Source organism: Camelus ferus, chromosome 5 (assembly GCF_009834535.1).
Source record: "Camelus ferus isolate YT-003-E chromosome 5, BCGSAC_Cfer_1.0, whole genome shotgun sequence".
Lineage (NCBI taxonomy): Eukaryota > Metazoa > Chordata > Mammalia > Artiodactyla > Camelidae > Camelus > Camelus ferus.
Genome location: NC_045700.1, coordinates 5,055,397 through 5,078,534, shown reverse-complemented (window position 1 = coordinate 5,078,534; position 23,138 = coordinate 5,055,397). Strand labels below are relative to the sequence as shown.

Sequence of the window (23,138 nt, the reverse complement as noted above, 5' to 3'; positions counted from 1 at the left end):
CTGTAAAATTCATATGGTTAAGCCGTAATTCCCAGTGTAATGGGATTTGGAGATGGGGCCTTTGGAAGATAGGTTTAGGTGAGGCCACAAAGGTAGGGCCTTCCTGATGGGATTCATGCCCTTATATGAAGAGACTCCAGAGAATTTGCTGTTTCTTTCTCTCTGCCCTATGATAACACAGTAAGAAGGTAGCCAGGAAGAGACCTCTCACCAGGAACTGACTGTGCTGGCATCTTAATCTTGGACACAGGAAGGAGCCCAAGTTAACAGTATCAGGAATGAAAGAGGGGCTTATTACAGAGCTTATAGACATTGAAATGTTAAAGAATGCTATGAACAATTCTGTGCCCCAAAATTTGACAACTTGAGTGAAAATGATCAATTCCCACAACAACACAAACACCAAAACTCACTCAAAAAAAAAAAAAAAAAGATAACCCCACTAGACCTATGTCTTTTAAAGAAACTGAATTCATAGTTAAAAACCTTTTGAGATGGTTTTACAGGTGAAGTCTACCAAACATTTAAGGAGGAAATAATACCAGATGTCTACAATCTCTTGAAGGAAATATTAGAAGGAACACTTCCCACCTTACTGTATGAGGCTTGATATAAAATCAGGTAAAGATATACAAGAAAATAAAATTATACCAATATTCCTCATGAACATAGATGCAAAAGATAAAATAAATATGAGTCATTCAGATCCAGCCAGATATAAAAAGGATAATACATCAGGACTGAATGGGGTTTACTCTGGAAATGCAAGGCTGTTCAACATTTGAAAATCAGTTGGGGGTAATTTATCATGTTAATAGACTAATCTTCATAGATAGAGAATAAGCATTTGATACAATTCTTCATTCTTTCATGACAAAAATTCTTAAAGACCAGGAATAGAAAATGTTTTCTTTCACTTTATAAAGGGAATCCATAAAAGCCTACAGATAATCTCGTATTTGATAATGAATACTTAATAGTGAAAGACAGTGCTTTCCCCCCTAAGATTAGAACAGTGCAGTAAGGCAAGAAAAAGAAATAAAAATAAATAAAAGGGCTTTTGGAACAGAAAAGAAAAAATAAAATTGCCTGTTTTTTCAAAAGACATGGAGAAAACCCCAAGGAATTTACAAGAAAGTGTCTAGAGCGAATAAGTGAGTTTAGCAAGATTGCAAGAGTTATAGACAATATATATACAATTAATTTTATTTGTATATACTAGCAATGAAAAACTGGAAATGGAAATAAGTAAAAAAGCTACCATTTAAATAGCACCAAAAATAGGTATAAATCTGACAAAATGTGTACAGGATCTGTGGGCTAAAACTGCTGATGAAAGAAATTAAAAAAGGCCCAAGTAATTGTAGAGAATTTACCTGTTTGTGGTTTTGAAGATTAAGTACGGTTAAGATATAATTTCTCCTCAAATTGATCCACCAGATCAGAATCCCAGAAACTTTTTTTGTATAATTGTTTACAGAACAGTTGGAAAATGTAAAACAATAAAAATGGCAGAAGAGAACACAGAAGAAAAATCTTTGTAACCTTGGCTTAGATGGAGACTTCTTAGATATAATCAAAAGCACAAAATCACTTGATAAATTTGATTTCATTAAAATTAAAAACTGCTCTTTGAAAGAAATGGTGAGAATGAAAAGAAGTGGCAGACTGAGAGAAAATATTTGTAAATCACATCTGGTAAAGATTTTTTATGTAGATTATGGAGAGAACTCTCAAAAGTCAACAATAAGAAAATAACCCAATTAAAAAATGGACAAAAGATTTGAACAGAAGCTTTGCTGGATATGTAGGTGACAAATAGGTACCTGAAAATAGCACTATATTATTAGTCCTTAGGGAAATGGAAATCAAACCACAATAAGATGGTACTTCTCTTAGAATGACAGAAACAAGACAAACAACTTTTCCCTCCCCCTCACTGCCTATAAAGTGGTAGTGAAGATGCAGAGCAACTGAAACTCTGATGTATCGCTGGTGGGAATGCAAAATGGTACAGCCGCTTTGGGAAACAGTTCTGTTTCTCGTAAAGTTAAACATAAACTTACACGACCCAGCAGTTTCAATCCTAAATATTTACCCTAGAAAATGAAAACGTGAACGTTTATAGCAATTTTGTTCAAACTGCCAAGCACTGCAAAAAACCCCCAATGTTTCTGAATTGGTAAATGGATAAACAACTGTGGTATATCCATAGAATTCAACAATAAAAAAGGAATTTCTGATCCGTGCAGCCACATTGGTGAATCTAGAAGTATTATGCCAAATGGAAGATGCCAGACTCAAAAGGCTATATACAGTGTGAGATTCTTTTTATATTACATTCTGTAAAAGACTAACTGCAGTGAGGGGAGGCTTCAGTGGTTGTCAGGGGCTAGAGGTAGTGACAGGAAACCTGTGACAGTGGGTCAGTACGAAGGACTATAGGGGGTGAGGGAACCGCGCCTCATCTCAACTGTTCATGGTTCTATATACTTGTCAAAACTTAGAAATGTACACCAAAAACTGAATTTTATTGTGTGTAATTTAAAAAATAAGTTAATCAAAGCATGAGAGGACAAGCCACAGACTGGGAGAAGATATTTGCAGAAGGTATGTCTGATAAAGGACTGTTAATCCAGAATATGCAAAGAACTCTTAAAACTTAACGATAAGAAAATGAACAACTCAATTTAAATAATGGGCAACAGATCTGAAGAGACACCTCACCAAAGAAGATATACAGGTGACAAATGAGCAGATGGAAAGATGCCCAACATTATATGTCATTAGGGAATTGCAAAGGCACGCAGTGAGATGCCACTACACACACAATAGATTGTCTGAAATTCAAAACACTGACAGTACCAGATGCTCGTGAGGACTTGGAGCACCCAAAGTCTCATTCATCGCTGGTGGTAATCAAAATGGTGCAATGACTTTGGACGATTTGTCAATTTCTTACAAAACTAAATGTACTCTTTACCAGAGGATCTAGTAATCACACTCCTTGGTGTTTACCCAATGAGTTGAAAATAAGTTCATATAAAAGCCTGCACGTGAAAGTTAATAGTAGATTTATTCATAATTGCCAAAATTTAGGTAACCAAGATACAGTTCATAGGTGAGTGGATTAACAAGAATAGTACATCCCAGCAGTGCAGTGTTATTGAGCACTAAAAAGAAATGAGATAAGCTATCATGGAAAAGACCTGGAGGGACTTTAAATACGTATTGCTTTGTGAAAGAAGCCAATCTGAATACATTTGTCAGAACCTTTAGGATACACAGTACCAAGAGTGAACTGATATAAACTTGGGGCTTTGGGTGAATATGATACATTAATGTTGGTACACATTTTAACAAGTGTACCACTCTGATGCTCACTGTTGTGGTGGAGGGTATATGTGTGTGTAGGAACTTTGTACTTTTTGCTAATCTTTGCTGTGGGCTGAAAACTGCTTTCAAAAATGAAAGTATGTAAAAATATGAAATTTTAAAGAGTGACAAGCTATGGCGTTCAGACTTGAGTATATGGCAAATATTTTTCTTGAAGGTGAATATAGGTTGACTGCTGTTTCAAGGGAAACAGCTTTTAGTATTTGTTGCCAGTGATAGAAATTGAATTCTCAAGCAAAAATTAGAGTTTTGGAAAACTTGTGTCTACCATGTGAGGTTGAGTTTCCCAGTAATTAATAGTTTTTATGGTGAGATCAATGGTGATTTTAATAAAAATAATTATTACATGTTTTATAAGAAATATGACAGATGAAATGCCAAATTCTGTGGAACCAGTGTTTTCCAAATGATCAGCACATGATCTTGTAAAATCAGAGATGGGTTAAAGTTCCAAAGTGCAAAATAAGCCGGTGTATTTTATTGTAACAGAGGGGAAAAAGCTTACTGATGTGACTTTAGATGCCGCATTACAGTTACCACTTAATAAGCTATCGCTTGCCAAATTCAGTTGGAATATCAAAGAATATCCATAATTTTCTGAGAAGGCTATTAAAATACTCTTCCTTTTTCCAAGAATATATTTCTTTGGGTCTAGATATTTTTTATGTACTTTAACCCAAATAACATATTGCAGCAGATTGAATGCAAAAGCAGGCGTGAGATTTCAGCTGTTTTCAGTTAAGCTAGACGTTAAGGAGATTTGCAAAAATGTAAAAAACAATGCCACTCTTCTCACTAGTTGTTTTTGGGGAAGGAAAAATAGTTATTACAATGGGTTTATCATTATTCTAACATGAATTAATAAATATTTTGAATTTTTCTTTTTTAATTTCTAATATGTTACATATCTATGAATATAAATACTGCAATAAACAAAAAGTGAGGGGAATCCTCAATTTTTAAGAGTAAAAAGGTCTTGAAATAAAAAGTTTTAGAACTTGCTGCTATAGGAAACTGTTTCAGAAGTAAGCTATCCAAGTCACTTAGTACAGTGGTTTCCAAATTTTGCCAAACTTTAGTATCACCTGAGAGCTTAAAAAAACTCTGCTGCCTAGTTCATTTCCCACACTATCAAATGAGAATTAGTTTGCCCAATATTTATTGGCTTAGACAGTTGATAAATTAGTGTATAATGCAGTTTTAAAAACAGTGTAAAAATAGGAAGACCCTTTGTTAACAACAAGGGGAAAAGAACACACCCAATAACTGCTGACTTTATCCACGTTGAGAACAGTTGATGGCACAGGTTCCTTATTTGAGAGTCACACTTTTGAAATGGTGAATTGTTACCTTCTAATTAAGTGGAGAGCCAGATTTGTGGTCATATGTGCATTAAATATTAACGTTAGCTTTTGAAATGGCACAGAAAACTGAATGTAAAAGCCAAGTACAGTATCAAGTAGCATGCATTAAACTGGTCCACTGCAGTATCCCCCAAAAAGTTTTAGTAACTTTACCAAAGTTATACAACCAAAGCTGCTTACCCCAAGTTACAAAGAAATTATGTAAGTAAATCTGAGGCTGAAAGAGATTTAAGTTGGAAAACTCCTACACTGAGAGTTAACTGATCCTTAATGTCAGATTTAGTCTCTAACAGGATACAGATTGAATGGTCTCAGTATGTCTCTTGATTTGTTCAGGATTCATATGTATTAATGATTGGACATCAGAGAGAGCACATATTGATCATTTTGTTATTGGCCTTTTTTACCAGTCATGTAGATCCCCTCAAAGTACTGTGACAGATTAGTTATCAAATCTCTTTTAAGGTCAGTTATCCATCTCTGGACCTACAATAGAGGTTCCTAGGCTAAGGTTCTGACCTCGAGGTCCAGGTTTGTGTTGAGAGTGGAGATCTTAAAACCTTTTATTATGTTTAGAAGCCCTACAGAAATTGTACGTTTTATCCTAGGTATTTAATGCATCAGTAATTTGCTTTGGGTTAGAATTCTTTCATCTCAGTTTGAGGAAACAAACTTTCATATGCTGATCAGAAGCTCTGACTTAGTGGTTGATGTGGAGGAATTTTAGATTTCATAATTGCACCAGATTCTGGAGCCACAGCTACTGTACCCACACTGGACAGATGCTGTATTTGAACTCCTTTGGCTATGGATACCCACCCAGTGGCAGCAGAAATTAAGTGATAATAAGTGGAAGATGGCTTAGATAGGAAACTCTTGGTTTTCACTTAGTGGTTTGTTAACATTAAGGCATTTGCTTTTACTTTTGACAAATTAACAGGAGGGGTATATTTTTTAATATTGTGACCCAGTGTAAACACATGTACAACTGAAACAGAAATTTCACAGAAACAGTTCTTTCCTTTAAAATGTGCAGTTCAAGGAGGAGAAGATACATAGCTTAGTGGTAGAGTGCCTGCCTAGCATGCATGAGGTCCTGGGTTCAATCCCCAGTACCGCCATAAAAAGTAAACCTAGCCCCCCAACCCCAAATCCTTCAAAAACGACAACAACAAAATGGTTCAGCCTTATATTTTTTAAATTATTAAAGCAATGCTAGTTATCAGCCATATTGATTTCAAGAACCACCAGTAGGATATGAATGACTTCTGGTTTAAAGACAAAACACTGCTTTAGGCCAATTCATGAACTTTCAGGTCATAGAAGTTTCTTTGATGCAGAGCCTCAGGCTCAGTCCTACCCTCCAGAATCGTAAAGATCTTTTTATTCAATTGTGTGAAGCACTTAGTAAACTCCTTTTGGATTGAGTTTGTGGAATTAGTTAAGTTTTAGCAATGTCATTTTCCTATAAAAGTACAGTTGACCCTTGAACAATGTGATTTTGAACTGCAAGAGTCCACTTAGACGCAGATAATTTTCAGTAGTAAATACTACAGCCCTGCATGGTCTGTGATTGGTTGAATTTGAAATTGTGGCGGAACCGTGGATACAGGGAGCTAACTATAAACATAAAGTATACTCAGATCAACCCGAGTTGTTTCAAGGGTCACCTATGCAGCTTTCCCCTTTAAGCTGGAGATAGGCTGAGATAATAAAATTTTTCTGAGACAGAAATGTTTGGTTGGGGAAGATTATTTTGGATTATGTTTGGTTGAGGAAGAGGTTATGCATGCCTTGATGTGCGGAATGAGTGTGAGTGAGTGTTAGATTGTTTCTTTCCCTAGTGTCTCTTCCTCATCCATCCTCCCCCAGCATCCCTCACCCCTCCACCTGAACTTAAACTTCTTCAGGCTGAATTGTGCAGTAAGCATCCTATGTTTTATCCCTGTTGCCTGTAATAGTTCCTGGCAAACAGGCATAGTATTTTCTCAGTGCAGAAGTATTCTCACATTGCTTTCTTAAGCGCTTCTCTTCTGGTAAACTTTGAGTCTCTTGAGAACAGACTTTATATGTCTCTGTCTTCAGTGCCTAGTTAGTGTTCACTGGTTACTTCTTGAAATGAATTACATTTCTCATTATGCTTCTCCATGTCACTGGATTTTTCAACAAATCCAGTTCCTAAGTGTGTTCATGGCTAGTAGCTGCCTCAGTGAATTTGGTGGTGTCTGCTCATTATCTTATTAATCACTTTTTCTATATAATTTCTAATTCAAGTCTTCTCTCATGAATCCCTTTCTGTTCATTCTGCTATTTATTGTTGCTCCAGTTTTTGAGCTTTTGTTACCACTAGTATATAGTTTTTATTGCTTTAATTAGCAATTTAGGTTTAATGAAATGAGCTACTATTTAGCACAATTCTACATTGTGAGCTTGTGATTTTTTTTAAGAAAAGCATTTGTGGTTTTTTCTGTCTTCAGTTATAATCTTGGTAATATCACATGATTGAGATTATAAAAGAAATTATTTTGTAATAGTTGGGACAAGAAGCAGAATTATAATGCTTCTATGAACTTGCATACACCAACATCGGAGAACTAAGTCGGTATTCCAGTTTGTTCAACAGACTAGTCACTACACTGGCTAAAGAAATAAACATATTTCTTGCAAAATCCTATCTTTGAGCAAAAAGGATCTTTGAAGTGATCTACATTAACCTTAGTGCCCAGATTGCGAAAATGGCTGCAGAGGGGTTATGTGGCTTGCCTCGTTTTGGAGAGTAGTTGAAAGCTTGAAGACTAAGAATATGCTGCAAACTTTTGTGAATTCACTAGTTTTGTATTTGCCAAAGTCAGAGATGGGAACTAGACACCACAAAGCCTGGGATCTGTTCTGGGAACTTAGGAATGATAGTGAAGGAGAACAAAATACCGATGCAGGGTAGAAAAAAAAAGTAGGTACTTGATAAAATTGTGCTGATTCCTTGAAACGTTGAAAGTTTGTGTGTTCGAGCAAGATGATGAATTCAGTGTTTAAGGTAGAATTTTTTCCTTAGCCATTTGATTCATTGTTAGTATGTATTTAATAACCATATGCAGATTACTTGTCCTCTTTCTACCTCAGTTTCTCCCTTGCCCCTCTCCCCTCTGTCTCCCTCCTTCTCCCTGCACCTCAGATGAGAGATGAGTATGCTTTCGGGGCAAACCTGACTTCTAGTTTAAATTGTAGTCTTTGTTAGTGTAGCACAAGTGTGAATACTGCGGTGAGTGGAAATTACACTAGTTGTTTTTATGAAAGATAAAGCTCCCATTTCTTTTCTGTATTTGGTTGTATATATAGTTCCTTGCAGTAGGGTCCTGAGTGGAGCCTGAAGGATAGTTTTAATGACTTGAGCTCTTTCTATCTGGGTCACTCATCTTCCAACCTCAGATACCAAGTTTTCTGCTGTCTCAGTCAGAGAAAGCTGTTCTGGTGTTAGTGAATACTGAAATCTTTTGGCAGCCCCTGTTGGAGGAGAGGCAGGGGGCCCAGGTACTTTGCTCTGCCTCTGCCTCTGCCTCTGCCTGCTAGGGTTGCCACGACCAAGTTCTACAGACTGGGTGGCTTAAACAACACATTGATTTTCTCACAGTTTTGGAAGCTAGAAGTCTGAGGTTAAGGTGTGAGCAGGGTTGGTTTCTTCTGAGGCCTCCTTGGCTTGTAGAGCTGTCTTCCTCCCATGTTTCCACATTGCCTCCCTTCTGCGCATGCTTGTGTCCTTATCTCCTCTTGTTAGGGTACCTGTCGTCAGGATTAGGGCTTTATCTCAAAGACAGTACATTCTGGAGGTTAGCCGTCAAGAGGCCTGTTTTGACTTGGGGCAAATAGCAGTGGACTACAGGAGGTGATTCCGCAGTGTGTAAGGCTTACCACTGTACTGTCAGGAGATTTAGGTCTTATTTTAGGGCTGGATTTTGATTTAGAATATTATTGTACTTTTTCCCCCTCTTTTTGCGAGCCCTTTATTTCAGGAACACCAGTGGTACTTGACCATTCAAGGAAAAGTTAAAGGCCTTTTTTTCAGAACTAGTTTTACTCAACAAATTTATAGATGGAAAGATATTTTTTCCCATCCTCTGTAAGATCTTAAATGAAGGAGTAATATTTTTCTCTAGCTTTAACAAGTGAATTATTCAAGAGTGTTAGTAGCAACACATTGATTGTTCTGCATTTGACTTCAGTCATTTGCCTCATATTTGTCTAGTAGATCCTTAGTTTGACTCTTGATTTACATCCGTGTACCCATCCCCTGGCTTCAACATCAGCTTTCTGTTAATGTCCTATCTACTCTCCATCTAAAATTTTTTTCCAGTGGATTAACCCCCCCCCCCAATTCTTTAACTGAGGTAAAAGTTACATAACATAAAATTCACTGTTTTAACCATTTTAAAGTGTCCAGTTCAGCACCACTTAGTATATTCACAGTGTTGTGCAGACACCACCTCTAGTCCAGACATTTTCATCACCTCCAGTGGAAACCCATTCCCAGTAAGCAGTCACTCCTCATCCTCCCCTGCCTCTGGCAACCACTAATGTGCTTTCTATCTCTATGTGTTAGCCTGTTTGGGAGTTTTCATATAAATGAAATCATACAATATGTGACCTTTTATATCTGGCTTCTTTCACTTACATAGTGATTTTGAGATTCATCCATGTTGTAGCCTGTGTCAGCATTTCATTCCCCCTCATTTTTTGGCTGAATAATTTTTAAGCCTCTTTTGGTATGTGTAAAAATCTTTATTCTCATTTGGTTTAATAATATTAGAAAGTAGAATATTAGGATAACTTTATTTTAATAAAATTAGAAATTTGATGATTATGAAGTGAAAAAATAGTGATTTTAAAAATATACTTTCAGAGCTGCATCCTTTTATAACTACTGGCCTAGACATCTGAATTGAAGTCATTAGTTGAAATGTGGATGCTGAAACTTAGTTGGATTCGTGCGATAGCTGAATAAACAGATTCCTTCATCACCCTTATGGAGTCAAATGCTTAGTGCATTTTGTGCATTCTGGTTTAATTCACACACAGCCCAAAGAAAGAGTGTATCTCATCTCATTACAAATTAACAGTTGTCAGGGACCTTCTGGGATCACTCCAGAGTAGTGGAAATAGTGTGTATTAAATACATGTTTTATCACTATTTGTTTTTGGTGTTGTAGGAGTCAGGACTTAGTATTTCCCTCTCCCTTCACCCCCTCCTCCTCTTCCATCTCCTTTCTGTTATTAAATGGTTTCAGGAAACACTAAAGTGACATGGATGAATTAAGTTAGTACGAAGAATAATTTCATCCAAAGGAAATCATAAATTTATTTTCAGGCCCTTTAATGTCTTGAATGAGAAAAGGCAAATGTAAGAATATAGAAAAATAATGGAGAATCTAATCCTTCCTCTTTTTAAAACAAAAATAATTGCAGAAATGCTTCTAACAGCCTTTATGTATTTTCAAGGTCTACTTTTTAAAATATACTTTAAAATATGGTTTAAAATCATGCATATTTGTATTATTGGAATGTGAGTTTAATTGGAGAGCTTTAAAGTTGAAAAACTGTAGAATACATTTTTTTCTTCAGATGTTAGCTTAATGTTGCCTGTATAAATATGTAAATACACATACTGAGAAATGTTTCTGTGGTAGTTACTTTGAGTCTGAAATTAGATATACATACTTTTAACATTCATATGAAATATATGATAGTTTGGTCCACTTTTTACACTAGTCCTAGGAAATTTAAAAGGACGAAAGTCAGGTTTAAAAATTTTTTAGTGACAGTTGTATAAAATGAAGGTCTTACAATAAACTTAAAATGGTTTGTTTTACTGTAAAACATCTAATGAAAACTTCATTAAAGAAATGTGGTATTACCTTCCTCCCCCCTGCAGTTTATTCACCCTGCACATTCACAACACACTCCAAGCTGTTATAAACTGTTGTTTTTCCTTCTATCAGGCTGAATTTTACAACAAATACTAGCACTTATTTTGTGTATTGGCCTTTTTCAAATGTGTAACTGGTCTCTACCAATGAATAAATCTAATAGTTAATTTTGTAAGTAAGTTGACTAAACTAAGCTAGAAATGATGCATATTAGGAAAAGGAAGAGAAGTGTAAAAAATGTTCATTTAAAAATGTTTTCAGGGAGTGTTACAGTGCTGATATGTGTAGTAAAAGTACTTTTTTCTTACCCTAGTGTCCTAGAACGAAAACATCGCCATGGCTACAGAAATTGGTTCTCCTCCTCGTTTTTTCCATATGCCAAGGTTCCAACACCAGGCACCTCGACAACTGTTTTATAAGCGACCTGATTTTGCACAGCAGCAAGCAATGCAACAGCTTACCTTTGATGGAAAACGAATGAGAAAAGCAGTAAACCGAAAAACCATCGACTATAATCCTTCTGTAATTAAGTATTTGGAGGTGAGTCCAGTTTATGTGCTTCAGATGACCCCACTTTGGTTTGTTAAAAAGAGGAAAGTTTTTAAAATGCAGGGTAACGAGTATACTGGTGTCTTTTGAATTAGTGGGAAGAAGTAGAATTTCAGATGAGGCCAATCACCTAAAAAAAAAAGTACTTTTTTTAAAACTCTTAGCATGCATGAATAATCTTTTCAAAAATTATCTGTTAGACGGGGAGAGTATATATAGTTCAACTGGTAGAGCACATGCTTAGCATGCACAAGGTCCTGGGTTCAATCCCCTGCGCCTCCTCCAAATATAAATAAAATAAATAAACCTAATTACATCCTCCTCATAAAAAGACAAACAAATTATTAAAGTTAGACACCAATTTAGAAATAGGCTTTGTTATAAAGGTTCATAATGTATTTCAGAAGAGGGTATTTTTATTCAGCTAGGCCAACCTTAAAACACTTGTTTTCATACCCACAGTGTGTATAAAAAATGTTAAGAGACCGCCAAAGTAGGAATATTTGTGAGAATATACATTCAGAATAGTGACTCTGCATGCCCAAGACACTGGCCCTCTCCAGGCCTCTGGTAGTAGTCAGGGAAGAGGGCTCTATTTCCTTGAGGTTTGAGCACCTGCCACAGTCTGTAGGGTGAAACCAACTCTGAGATGGCAAATAAAGGCAGAGTGTGGGGCCTGCACCTGTGTCAGTTTGACTTAACTGCCCTTTGAGCTCTTTATTTACTTCTCTTAACCTAGGAGTTAGCCTCTGTGGTTTGCTCTTCATTGCTAACCCCTGTTACTTTAATCAGGTTGTGGTCTGCTCTGCCTCCTGTGAAGAAAGTTTATCTGCTTTATGACCTGAGACCTATTGTTAAAGACCTGTATGCATATCGGACGTAGTTAGTATGTTACAGGCACATGGCAGAGATATATTCATTCAGAGGTAAAGACAGATTTAGCTTTTTTTCAGGTATTTCAGTTGTTAGACTAGACTTGAAGAGTTTGGGAGAAATTAAACCAGGGGCAAGATAACAGGATTTTATGCTGAGGATTTTGAAGGAATTGGAGATGTCTGTCTACCTCTTATCCTTTTTTCTTTTATTAAGGTATGGTCATGAGAATGTGTTGGGGTCAACAGCATCTTGGCTGATGGGTTGGGCATAATGTGAGCAGAGAGGAGGGAAATTCTAAGCAATGTCAGTAGGGTAAGAGGGGAAATCTCTTAAGATGTACACTGTTATCTGTGTTTTAGAACATAATGAAAAAGTTTTAATCTTGTTTTCTCCCCATGTAATGACAGCTTACATTTTGTACATACTTATTTAAGTTTCAAATTCAGTATAATTAGACTGTATATTAGTTTAACTGATTAATTAATTAATTTTTTTTAACAGAATAGAATATGGCAAAGAGACCAGAGAGATATGCGGGCAATTCAGCCTGATGCAGGTTATTACAATGATGTAAGTATAAGATAAGTCATACCAGCTTAATAAAGACCTCTTTGCTTGGACATTTGAACCTAAAATATGAAATCTCAAATTTAGACATGGACTTTTAACATTTTTGTAATTAAAATGAAATATTCCTAAAGGAGTAATATAACATATCTGTGTAAACCATGAGTTATTTTTTTTAATCTCAATTTAAATTTTCCTTTTAATTTGATGGTGCTTGAACTTTTGATTTGAGGCTTAAAGCAGTGTCCAACAAAAGGTTACACTACCTCAAAGTCTTTGTGATAGGAAAGTTAATGTTAAACTTGACTTTTGAATGTGTTTAAAAATTGTGTTGACTTCGAGAAGTAATTCGGGAAATCTGGTACTTATTTTATTGTTTATTTAGTAATAATGGGCATTTAACTTCCCTGTATCTCAGTTTTCTTCATTTAATTACTATAGACTAATTATAATCTATTATAATAGTTTTTTTGGAAGTCCTGTATGGTCCCAGATTTGTCTTTAAATGTTGAAATGATTACCTTGCAAGGTCCCTGGCTAATGCCCTGTGTATGATCAGGAGCTGTTTTATTTCATTTTGTTTATTTATTTTTTTGATAGGAGACTTCATTTTTATTTAAAAGTTTTCTGATGATAAACCTGGTTTTCTCCCAGTACTTTTGTTGGGTATCAAAGACAAAAATCCTGTATGGGCAGATATTCATTGATCAGGGGCCCTTTAAACCCAATTTTCTTTCTTTCTTTCTTTCTTTCTTTCTTTTTTTTTTTTTTATAGTTGGTCCCACCTATAGGGATGTTGAATAATCCTATGAATGCAGTAACAACAAAGTTTGTTCGAACATCAACAAATAAAGTGAAGTGTCCAGTATTTGTTGTTAGGGTAAGTATTTTTGTTGGATGTTTTTTGGAAAAGTTAATTCTGAGTTATTCTGCAAATATATTTAACAGGACAAAAAATTAAACATCATTTTAAATGTGTGTCAGGGAGGAAAATCAGGCAATGCTAATGATTTTATTTTGGAATACCCAATCATTTTCTCACTATACCCACATTTAGTAAGATACCACTTTTGGATTGCATTTCTTCATGTTGCAGTTTCCATAGAATTCTTTCTGGGCTGGCCATGGATGGATGGATGGATAGATAGATAGTTAGATATTGCAGCATGTCTCTGGTTTGCTTCTTTGTTTTTTTTTTTTTTTTGTTTGTTTGTTTGTTTATTTTGGTTTGCTCTTGAATAGGAATTTTTTGTTGCTGTCTGGAGAGCAGCATCTCAAGGTAAATGAAAACTCTTAGGGCTACTAGGAAGGAAAACACCCAAGAAGAGCTGAAGATCAATGGGAGACCATAATTGTCAGCTCAGTTAACACATTGTTAGGTACTCAATACATTTTCACTAAGATTTTTAAAATGCATTCAGTTAATATTCCCCATAAATAACAGTATGATCTTTTTTTTTGTAGTTTGCTAGTAAGAATGCACTTGCTGGTTTTCCATATATCAAGTCCAGAAATGTAGGATACTTAATAGTCAGAGTGAGCAGATTAAAAATTGAAAAAATAATGGGACAGAGAAAAGACAGTCATGGCAAACATTATGGCAAATGAGCAAAACAAGCAGTTCCTCTCATTAGAGAGGTGTGGTAGGCAGCCTGGAGGTCTGGAGGGAGGGATGCTGCCTTGAGCTCCATACAAATGTGGCTATTCAGTCAGTAGGCTCTGTGTTTGCCTCAGACACCGCAGCCATCAGTAAAGGAACATTATTTGAATGTCTTCTGTGTTAATAGAGCCAGCCTGTATGTAGTGTGATTTTGTTTACCAGGGGATTTGGCAGGAGGAGTATGATGTGCAGCTAACTTTAATACCTTGTTAACATAACACAGAAAACTTTGAGATGAGTAAAATCTGAGCATTCTGTGTCCTATATCTTGTTAATTAAATTTCTCATTGGGGGAATCAAGTTATAAGGTCTTAAGAAATTTGCGTATAGAAGAGGCAAGTCCAAATTGCAAGATATTTAAGGCATAAAGACTGTGGGTCCTGTGTCTACAATTTGGTTGCCTGTAGTATTTACTGGGTTGGGATTCTTAGCAGATAACAGAAACCAGGAAAGTAGGATTTCATTAACAATAATCAAAACCATGATATACATACAGGTAAGCAGTAAAAGGCTGGCTTCTTATATATATCTTTGTAATTTACCAAATAGTTTTCATTTTATGTATCTCATCCTGCTGTTCTCATAAGTACACTTGTATTTTCCAACTCTGTGTCACAGTTTTTACTTTGGAAAACAGAATTGTTGTATTGATGTTTCATATATTTACATCTAAGGAAAATGAGTATGTAATCTTCCATAGAAACTTGAAAATAAAAGTGAGAAAACGTCTGTTGCATTTTGAGTTGATAAGCATGTATCACAGATTACCTTTAGTATGCAAATTGTGACGTTAAAATATTGGGGTGGTGTTAGTCATGCCTCTTTTGCATTATATTTTTTTGAGAACAGATCAGCATAAGACCTGTCACTGCTTGATACTGTGAATGAAGGACAACTTTAAAAATATATATCTATATAGTACATTTAGTTTCTAGGAAAAGTTTGATATCCTTGATGTCCTTAAATTGCTGCTTACTGTAATACTGTTTTTTCATGGAACACTGGTAACTTTTCTTCCTGAATTGGTCCACTAGCAGTTGTGATAAACCAGAGCCTTCATTCATTTGGTCTTTGCGTTTTTCTAGTGACTGACCATCTTATTTATGCTAGTCTGCCTTGTATCCTGGGAACATTAGATGTTTGCATATTTTGTTTTGAAATGCTCTTTAGAGTGCCTCAGTTTGTGTAACTTAAGTTGTACTAATCATGTACTTATTATTTTAAATTGAGTTAATGAGCTAAAGTGCCAGAGCTTTTCTTGCATTAATAGAAGTTCTTTTCTGACAGAGTACTTGGCTTTAAATCTGAGCTGTGCTTAAGTGAAAGTCAGTATTGTCCACTTAATATTAATTATTGGATATTCATCAATAAAGACTCCCTAAGTGTTTTAAAACTTAGGTGAGGTTGACGGTTTGTGACCTTGTATAATCTGTCTTTTTTCCCCTTCCCCAGTGGACTCCAGAAGGAAGGCGGTTGGTCACTGGAGCTTCTAGTGGAGAGTTCACCTTGTGGAATGGACTCACTTTCAATTTTGAAACAATATTACAGGTAACAGTAATCATCAGATGGTACCCTCATCCTGTGGTACTGTAAAGAACTTGAGATAGTTACCTTATTGGCATTTTTAACTTACAACTGGACAGATAATTGTTATGAGTTAATATGTGCTCCTGTAAAACCTCCCATCGTATATTCTTTTATATAATGTTTACAAATGTTTTGTGTTTTCACAGGCTCACGATAGCCCAGTGAGGGCCATGACTTGGTCACATAATGACATGTGGATGTTAACAGCGGACCACGGAGGATATGTGAAATACTGGCAGTCGAACATGAACAACGTCAAGATGTTCCAGGCACATAAGGAGGCGATTAGAGAGGCCAGGTTTATACACAATATACCATTTTCTGTAGTCCCTAATGTCATGGGTAAATTATTCTCTAAGTGTATTCTGGGTGCAGAGATGCATGGGCTCTGTCAGATTCTGGGAAACTTTCTGCACCCTATAAACACGATATTTTTCTTTGTTTTCACACACTCACCATTTTGCTGGCACCTTTCTGAAGTAGTGTTGTCCCGGTATCAGCCTCTGCAATCTGTTAGAGATGTATTGTCTGCCGCATTTTGCACTGGTTTTCTCTTTTCATTTATGGTTAATAATGTATATACGTTATTCCTTTTTATTACCTACTATGTAAGACAAGAATATTTCATTCCAAATAAAGAATTCAGTCTTTAATTATACAACTGAATAAAATCTAAAGCCTGCAGAAAACACCTTCAGAGTTCACACAAAATACAAGGATAAAAGGCTTAAGTGAAGACCTGGTTGGCTTGGTTATGCCACGACTTCAAAAGGAAAGCATAGTAGGACTAAAAACTCTCCAAGTAACTCTGGATGTGGCAAACGTTAATGGTTTATGAGTGGGTTCTTTCAAGCTTTGAAACTGTAAGCAGACCATTGTCAAGACGACTCTAGGAACTTCCTCCTGATTCACTGTTGATAACATCAGTAATGCAAATGTGTAATAAGTGGAAGTTTGAAATTTTTTCAGTGAGTTGTATATTTTTTACCAATCAGTGAGGTATGTATAGTAAAACCGGAAAAGGAAGTTGCAAAAACAAGCCTGAAGAACTGCTGCAGCCTCAGAACAAAGCTCAGCAGCATTCTGTCCGGCGGTGCCGCCCGCGTGTGGGAGGAGGGCGGCGTCTCTGTAGGAACACCATCCACCGCAGTCACTGTTCCACTGTCAGAATCCTAACAAGACCTGGTGCATAAACATGCTTCTGCAAAGACTATGCCTTATTGTCCTGCCCATACGTTGAGTTTTGGCAGTTGGTCCCTTCTTAGTCATAGGGTTCAGAAGCCCAGGGGAGTCCTTAGAGGCAGATGAGAAACTCGATGGTCCTTTACAGGGAGGAAGAAAAGGCAGCAGATTCTTTGACTTTAAACACCGTCTGAACGTCCCCATGTTAGTTTTCCTCAAACAGTGCAACATTCCTGCGATAGCCCGCCAGGAAGAAGGTGTGAACGGTTTCCGCAGACCTTTTACATAAATGAGAAAGATCACATGTGGGATGTTTAACAACCAGTCTTTAAATAGCCGGCCCGAAACTTTTCAGCTTTTTTTTTCATGGTGTTTGAAGCAGAAGCTGATGCTAATCTTTTGAGCAGTACTCCTGTGTGATTTAACAGACTTTACAGGAATATTGCAAAGATAGAATTCGTTTAGTTTCTACATTTAAATCAGCTCCATGTTTTCTGTTGGTACAATAGGAGATACTGTACCGTGGAGAGCATGGGGACCATTAGTACTGATAATACACTCATAAAGTTCTCTGAATATTGATGAGTGAGAACTAGGAAGCAACTACTGTGTTGAAGTAATTCTTTTGTTGAGATACGTTTGTTAGCTGCCAACATTCTCTTTGAGGGCTTCTTCACTGTTGGATCCTTCCCTCTCCTGTTTATAACGCAGCACAGTGTTTTTATTTTTCCCTGTCTGAGAAGCACGGATAATCTGTTAAATGCTGACTTCTTTCCCCTGCTGTGTGTCTTCATGTAACAGTTTCTCACCCACGGATAATAAATTTGCTACGTGCTCTGATGACGGCACTGTTAGGATCTGGGACTTTCTTCGTTGCCATGAGGAAAGAATTCTCCGAGGTACGTGTGCTAACAGTACTGATTGGAATATTTAAATAGGGAAGGCATTTGTGGTTTAAACCATCACAATACCACAATGCCAGCTTACATCTCCATTCGATTTTTTTACATATTTACACCGTCTGTCAGACTCTTTTAGGAAACCTGAACTCTCTCTCTGGTTCACAGTCATCTTTGCAGATTTTTACTACTAATACTATCTTTGAGTTCTTTGAGGTATAAGTTAAATACACACATTCCTCTTCTCCCCTCTCCCCCCAAGGGCTTACTTATCTGTATGCATCTGTTAGGGCTGCATTCTTTTTCCTGCCTTGTGCTGGGGTAGCGTTCTCCAAACATACTGACACTGTGATTTTGTTTATGTAACTCACATTCTCTTGGGAGCCATTTTACAGTGTGCATTACATGAGGCCTCAGCAGCTACACTTCTCAGTATTGCTGTCTCTGTGGAAGGGAGGTGGTTTTTCACTGTACCACATCCATAATGCATAGTCCACTTGTGACTAAGTTTTGGAGGGGTTCTTTATTTACTTCTGTTGACTTCATAGTTATAAACTAATATCTATGAATTATTCCACCCTAGAAAAGAAATCCATATTTTCACTTGGATTAGCTTAGCTTTAGACTTCAGAGTGGGACTGTTGAAATACTAACTATACATCAACACCATTTATGTGAATTCAGTGGTGTTAGAGTAAGGAATTAACTTTCAAATATGCAATACAGACATCGAAACAAAAACATTTACACTTTTAACTAGATCTCACTAGTTCATTGTTAACTAGGAAGATAGTTTTCTCAAGTGCTTAATTTGAACCTATGCTGATTTAAGGAAGAGTGCATTCTGTTCCATACTCTTGAGTCCAGCATGTTGTAAAAATAACATCTTCCTTCAACACGTAGGTGCAGGGTGGGAGAGTGGGTGCCACAGGCATTCGGTGTCAAGAAGTTACTCCTCTGAGGTTTCCCTTTTTGTTCAAGAGTCAGTGGAGTGAGTTGTCTTGGTTGAATTGTGTCTTTCACCCTTTCAGAGCTTCATTACAACGTGTAATGTCAGTGCTTTCTAGCAGGAAGCTAAATGTTCTTGATATTTAACCCATATTTCAAGCCAGTTTTTTTTTTAAAATCACAATTATTTAAGCATTCCTGGCTTTGCACTTTTTGTGTGAGTTTCTTCCACAGGAATGTGTTGTGACATGTGACAGCTAGCGTAAGGCTACAGTGCAGTCTTAGTGAAGGGCTGTACTCATGATGATCTTATGATACTGAACACCTTCAGAACTAGTTGGAGTCTTTGAAATCATCTAGTCTGAGTTATTTTGTGGATGAGCACTATGACTCAGAAGGATTAAGCCACATGTTGAAGGTGAAATGAGTTCAGAGCCAGGACCAGCACATCCCGTCCCTTGACACCTAGCCTGATGCTACATCCTGTTGCGTCTTTCCTCACTGTTAGTAGAAGTCTTAGCTGTTAAACAGAAATAAGATAAACAACTATTTTTAGGCTTTGAGTATCCTAAGAAATATAGGAGAAACAGTAATTTTGTTTACAAAGAGCAATTCTAAAGTGTCAAAACAATGAATTTTACAATGGCCTAAGAGTATAATAGCTAAAGTCTGATATAAAACTACTGTGCATCTTGGATTAAAAAAAGAAGAAAACCTACTATGTGATAGCATTTTCAACCCCAAGTTCCAACAAAGTGTTACTCAGTTTTGGTCATGAAATTGTTTCTAAATAGCACTTAGGAACTTTTTGTCTGAAATTTAGAGTATACATGAGATATTAATTAGCAGTTAAATATTTTTAGATTAGAGTCCAGGTGAATTTGGATAAAGTTAAGTGGATGCTGAATCATCACCTGTCTGACACAGCTTAAAAAGCAGCACCAGTATATTAATTGAGTTGAATTTTATTTTTTATGTGGGTGATCATCTTATTTTAAGTTTTTAGTATGAAAATTTTAAACATCCACAAAAGTATAATAAACCTCCATGTACTTCTAGGATCTATATTCTAGCTTATTCATGGTTTTTACTTCTTTTAGATAGTATTCTACTTGCTTTATAGTCTACTTTTTTTTCTTAACACTTCAATGAGTGTATGGGACAAATGTGAATATATTAAACCAAGTTAATTATACCACCCAGGTAGAAGTTCTGATATCAGGTCTGTTGTAGTAGACAAGTTACTAGGTTCTGATTATTCGTTTTCTGTCATTCCTTATTTTTCTAAATTTTCTCAATTTTAAATGTGGTTATAAAATAATGAAACCAGTGTTGTTACAGTTGCTCTGTCCTTCACTAGTTGGGTTGGGAATCAGGGGATGATGGAACTCCTGTTGTATCATGGGAAGTGTGAAATTTTTCAAATAAAATTTGAAGTGGGCTTAATTTAATTCTATTCATAGAAACTTGGTTCACAAAGTTAAGCAAGTAGGGATAGGACCTTCCAACCTCTAAAGCATCAGTTGGCCTGTATGAAGGGGTGTTGTTCATGGAGCCCATGTAGGCTCTGTGACAGCAGGCAGGTGAGCATCCCCCTGCAGTGTGTTAAGTGTTGTGCGTCAGACCATCACTTGGGATTAAGTGTTAAAAAAATCCAGGAACATTTTGATTGTGATTGTGTAGTCCAGCTCTTGATCAAATATTTACCTTTTCTACATTATTCCCGCAAACAGTCTTCTCACAAACATTTTTATATATATTCACTACCTCACATGAATCTCTTTCAATTTTAGGTAGATCTAATTTTCAGAAAGTTCTTTCGTTATGTCAGAATCTGCTTTCTTATAACTTGTCCTGCCTTCTGTAACACACAAAATGCAATCTGTAGTCTCTTCTACATGGCAGCCCTTTAAGAGTGTGAAGACAGCTATCATGTCTTCTCAATGTAGTCCTTCAGCTATAAGCTTATGGGATCCTGTATGTGGCAGCAGCCATGGGACGGTACTGTTGAGGGCAGAATTTACAGTTGCTTTTAGCGTTCTTACTGAGATTGTTCTTACTCTTCTTGGAAAAGGAAGAAGTTACCCAAGAGAAAGTAATCCGTATTTTAACGTTAAAATGAGCTTGCTCTATTGTCAGACTTGCTACTCTGGGATTGTGGTATTTGGTCCATAGGTGGGAAAAGCAAACACTTGTTAAACTGAATATCCTGTATCATTGAGAAGTACTGCGTATATATCCACCCATTATCAGAGCATATGCAGACCAGCGTAATGTACACACTTCTGTCCTTTTCTGGTATGAATTACTGCACGCAGTTTATGGAGTGGCATTAAAATAACATTTAAGCACCAGAGTACATGAGTTAAAGGAGTCTCTAGGTGTTTGTACAGTTGACTCCAAGTGAAATAGAGCCATTCAAATCCACTTGATTAATGAGCTCATCCTATATGCATGCTATCACAGGAAGAAGAAATTTAAAAAAAGAAGAAAGGTATGATGATTCCCTACCATTGTGCTTCTTAAAGTTTAGTAGGAAAAGATATTTTCACTAAACTTAGGATGTTGGGTAGTAGAGAAGAGTCATGATAGTGTTAAAAGTGTGGTTTTAGCAGTATAAAGTTAGAAGCAGATCACTTATGACTAAGTTGCAAATAAGACATGTTGAAAATACACAATCGTTAAGAATACTAAAGTAAATTTTAATGAGAAACATAATATGTACTCTTAAAAATAGAATCCAGTTTACCAATTTTAGCATGCTTTAGTTTTGTTTTACCTTCTTGATTTTAACAACAGTAGCTGACACATTATACTTGCTAAAGATCAGGCATGGTCTAAGTACTTGATTTAATCTTACCTGTAACCCTGGGAGATCAATACTGTTTTTTCTACATTTCACAAATTAGTAACCAAGATCTGAGAAAGTTAAGTAAACCTCCCAGAGGTCATATAACTTGTAAGAGGTGGGGCTGGGATTTGAACCCAGGTTATCTCACTCCAGAGTTCATACTCTTAACCACTGTGTTAAACTGCTTCTTTGATGTTTTACAAATATCATCAGCATGGATGAAATAATGTAATTCTGAGCGGTGATGATAGAATTGTAGAGTTTTTTGGGGGAAAGGAGAGAGGAGTGAGTAGAGACAACTAACAAGTTCATCTTACCATTCTTCCTTCAAACTGTCCATGTAAGCTAGAGGTTTTCAAAATATGGTATATTTAACAAAAAAATTAAATTACAGTGAATAGTTAAAACTGCAGATGAATTGTAAGAGACACACTAGGTTACATAAGAAGAACGTGGTCATAAGGAGTTATAGTGAGACTGGCTCGGGAGGTAAGGTCTGTTTCCAGTTTTCAAATGCAGCACTGCTGGATAGGAAACGAACCCCTGAGTACACACAGCATAAGAAAAAGAATATTAGTACTTTTGATACTTCCTGGTTGCATTTGACTGTGGTTCTTAATAAATGAGATAAACCCCTCTGCAAAGATCGTTTGGTTCAGCAGCATGTTTTCGAACTGTGTGAAGACAAGTTTACGAAGTTCAAGTGTTCCCAAAAATCTCTGATGCTTTTTTATTGGAAACAGTTTTACTTATTTAAAGTAAATTGGCAAACCATGATGATTAATGGACCTAATTTATTTGTACAGTGATTTACAACACGTGCCACAAAATCCTTTCTATTCTAAGACGAAAAACAAACACCCAGCTTCCTTTAAAATGAACAGCCTGTAGCAAAATAATTCCTTCCACTAACATAGCATGTTTTAATTTTAAAAGTACTTCAGGCACATCTTATATAACCATCCAAACAATCACATGGACCCGTTTTGTATGTGGACACCTGTTTCTCTGTCTGTGATTCCTTATTTTGAGGAAGAGTTCATTTAAGGCTCTTTTTCCCTCTGCTCTCCTGAACAGACTGGATCATGGTAGGTTCTTGTAAATAATTATCTGAGTATATATCATGAGAGGGAAGAAGCCTTAATACTGACTTTTTTTTTTAATTTCTTTTTGAGGGGAGGTAATTAGGTTTGTTTGTTTATCTATTTATTTATTTAATGGAGGTACTGGGGACTGATCCCAGGACCTTGTGCATGCTAAGCACACTCTACCACTGAGCTATACCTTCCCCATTAATATTTCTAAAGCACATTTTTGAAGAAATTAGTATAGTAGGGTCCT

The 23,138-nt window shown here is 36.3% G+C and overlaps 1 protein-coding gene across 4 annotated transcripts in view; it reads left to right on the top strand.

The window, feature by feature from the left end:
- WDR33 (WD repeat domain 33) overlaps positions 1 to 23,138 on the top strand; it is a 90,528-nt gene that overhangs the window by 20,906 nt on the left and 46,484 nt on the right. For all 4 annotated transcript variants that reach the window (XM_014564991.2, XM_032479221.1, XM_014564994.2 and 1 more), the window contains exons 2-7: positions 10,992 to 11,218; positions 12,605 to 12,673; positions 13,446 to 13,550; positions 15,783 to 15,878; positions 16,064 to 16,215; positions 17,901 to 17,998. In XM_014564991.2, the coding sequence (XP_014420477.2) occupies positions 11,015 to 11,218; positions 12,605 to 12,673; positions 13,446 to 13,550; positions 15,783 to 15,878; positions 16,064 to 16,215; positions 17,901 to 17,998 (724 nt within the window). In that variant the 5' untranslated portion in view covers positions 10,992 to 11,014. The remainder of the gene's footprint in view (positions 1 to 10,991; positions 11,219 to 12,604; positions 12,674 to 13,445; positions 13,551 to 15,782; positions 15,879 to 16,063; positions 16,216 to 17,900; positions 17,999 to 23,138) is intronic.